The 2,272-nt window shown below is 34.9% G+C and overlaps 1 protein-coding gene across 1 annotated transcript in view; it reads right to left on the bottom strand.

Annotated features, from left to right (window-relative positions):
• Positions 1-206: 206 nt before the first annotated feature.
• LOC107717838 (protein phosphatase 1G-like) overlaps positions 207-2,272 on the bottom strand; it is an 11,294-nt gene continuing 9,228 nt past the window's right edge. The window contains exons 9-10 of the mRNA XM_016524720.1: positions 1,171-1,267; positions 207-716 (exon numbers count right to left, since the gene is read on the bottom strand). Coding sequence (XP_016380206.1) covers positions 528-716; positions 1,171-1,267 — 286 coding nt within the window. The 3' untranslated portion in view covers positions 207-527. The remainder of the gene's footprint in view (positions 717-1,170; positions 1,268-2,272) is intronic.

The raw sequence follows: 2,272 nt of genomic DNA, 5'->3' as shown, positions 1-2,272 counted from the left end.
AACATCAACAGCATAAATCCATTATTATTTATTTTTTAAATAATACAGACAAGCATCTTTCATCACATTATTTAAAAAAAAAAAAAAAGTATTTGATCAATAACATATTGGTGTTCAGAAAAAAAGGTCACAAATACTGACACAATGATCCACTACTAAAAAAAGAAAGAGAAAATCAAATCAAGTTAACAGTTACTGGAAAAAACACTATGTACATAAACAAGGGTACAATGCACGAGACGGATACATCAGGACACAGACTCGTGTGTGTGTGTGTCATCATCTCTGCTACCATGCTGTGCTTTGTTTATTCAATTATCAATTACGGATATTGTTGATGGACATATTAAACAAACAAAAAAAAAAGAACAAATGGTCTGGGTTAACAGTTCTAGTTGCTTGCGTCTTTGAATTGTTTAAAACTAAAACGCTCTTTCTTATGGAGCCATCCTTAAAATTTTCCCAGTGGCCTGTATTCAAAGGGGAAAGTGTCCTGAAAATAATCAGCACATTCAACAACAGCACTTCTATTCAGTTTTGGATTTTTTGCTGTAGTTGCCGTTTTCCTCCGCTGCGCTTTCCTCTGGCTTTCGCTTCTTGGTGCTCTCACCTATGTTGCTCCCAAGGTGTGGTGAGAAGGAGATAATTACACAGGTCATGTTGTCACATCCTGTGCCGTCTCCTGAGGTGTCTGGCGCTAAGCAGTGGTCCAGCAGCTAGACGGTGAACAAAAGAAACACTTAGCAAGCTGACTGATTTTTTTCTTCATGGTTATAATGACTACAAGACAATATTAATGCCAATAATATATTTTTTAACAGTTTGATTTCAGAAAACAGCATAAATACATATTTAAGTGAAAATTCAATGATTTTCAAAACGGCGGCTAAACAACAAATGTAAATGGCATGTAGCCTTGTAGTATTTTTTAATTAAATAAACACCGCATCAGACTTTACAAAATAATAAAAGTAAAAAAAAAAGCGCTTAATCCCGACACAAAATACATTTTCACTTAATACATATCTGACTGTGTTTGCATATTTAACATTAGCATCTTGCCAAGAAGGGTGTTTTTAAATCAAGAGAATGTCACACATCTACGGAGCTGCATTCCTGAAGTCATAAGCACTTTTAAGAACACAAACAACAACACTTTTCATAACTTACCTCTTCAATAATGGCAGACAGGGGTCTGTTTTTACCAGCCTCGGTTTTCAATCTCTCATTTACAAAGTCCACCACTTCTTGACTGCTCATCACATTCCTTTACACACACACACACACACAAACAAACAAATGTAACCACACAGAAAATGTCAGCAGCTCACTATTCATTCAAGTAATTAAGAGTAAAACCCTCAAAACTGACAAAAGCATTTCTCATGGAAGGTACATACACAAATCGGAGCGAAATGCACGAAACTGCACTAATGTGGATTTAATGTAATGTGAACATTACATTTAAATGAGTGACTACATTAAACCTAGATGTTATGCACAATCACAGTTGAGAGCATGATGAGGATTGTACAAATATGCGGTCAATGTTTTCATAAACCATGATTCATCAACAAATTTTGTTTTAAAATCTAATCTAAATTCATGAAGAAAAAAAGAAACAATAAACAACTTAATCACATGTATGGAAAAAAAAAAGCCCTAATATGGAGATGGTATTCTGCATAAATGACTAGCCTCAGACATGCATTCATCAACATCAGAACAAGGTTAAAAACAAATGTATTGCTTGCATGCACGTCTTATGAATTAGGCAGAATTATGGGAGAATTTCTCATGTTTGTGATAATACACAATTATTAGCAAATGAGACCTTATTATTTTTCAATTTGTCCAGAAATGATTTAAAATAAATTTTACCCCAATTAGAAGAACAATCGTTTCAACCAAAGCTGGTAATATAGCCAATTGACCTATCGGTAAGTCCCGCCCCCCTTAGTTACTGTTGCTCACTCGGACAAACAAACGGAGCTGCTCACGGTCTTACAATGACAGCTGTCAGTGAAAACCTTCTTCTGAGGTGTTTCTGATCAATTTGGGACACAGATGGACCTTCAAGAGGGACTTAAATATGCCATGGAGGGATATATAAAAGATATTAAAATAAATATGTAAAAATACAGATCACAATGCAAACGGGAGAATTATGTTACGGTCGTCACTATCGCAATGACAACATGCCGGATCAACACCATTCATATACCGTAGAGTAAGATTAAATTAATTTACATTTAACCAGATTAATATGGAG

This window comes from Sinocyclocheilus rhinocerous, unplaced genomic scaffold (assembly GCF_001515625.1).
Source record: "Sinocyclocheilus rhinocerous isolate Xijiao unplaced genomic scaffold, SAMN03320098_v1.1 scaffold780, whole genome shotgun sequence".
Classification (NCBI taxonomy): domain Eukaryota; kingdom Metazoa; phylum Chordata; class Actinopteri; order Cypriniformes; family Cyprinidae; genus Sinocyclocheilus; species Sinocyclocheilus rhinocerous.
Note: the sequence above shows the minus strand (reverse complement) of the source record. Positions and strands in the feature narration are given on the sequence as shown.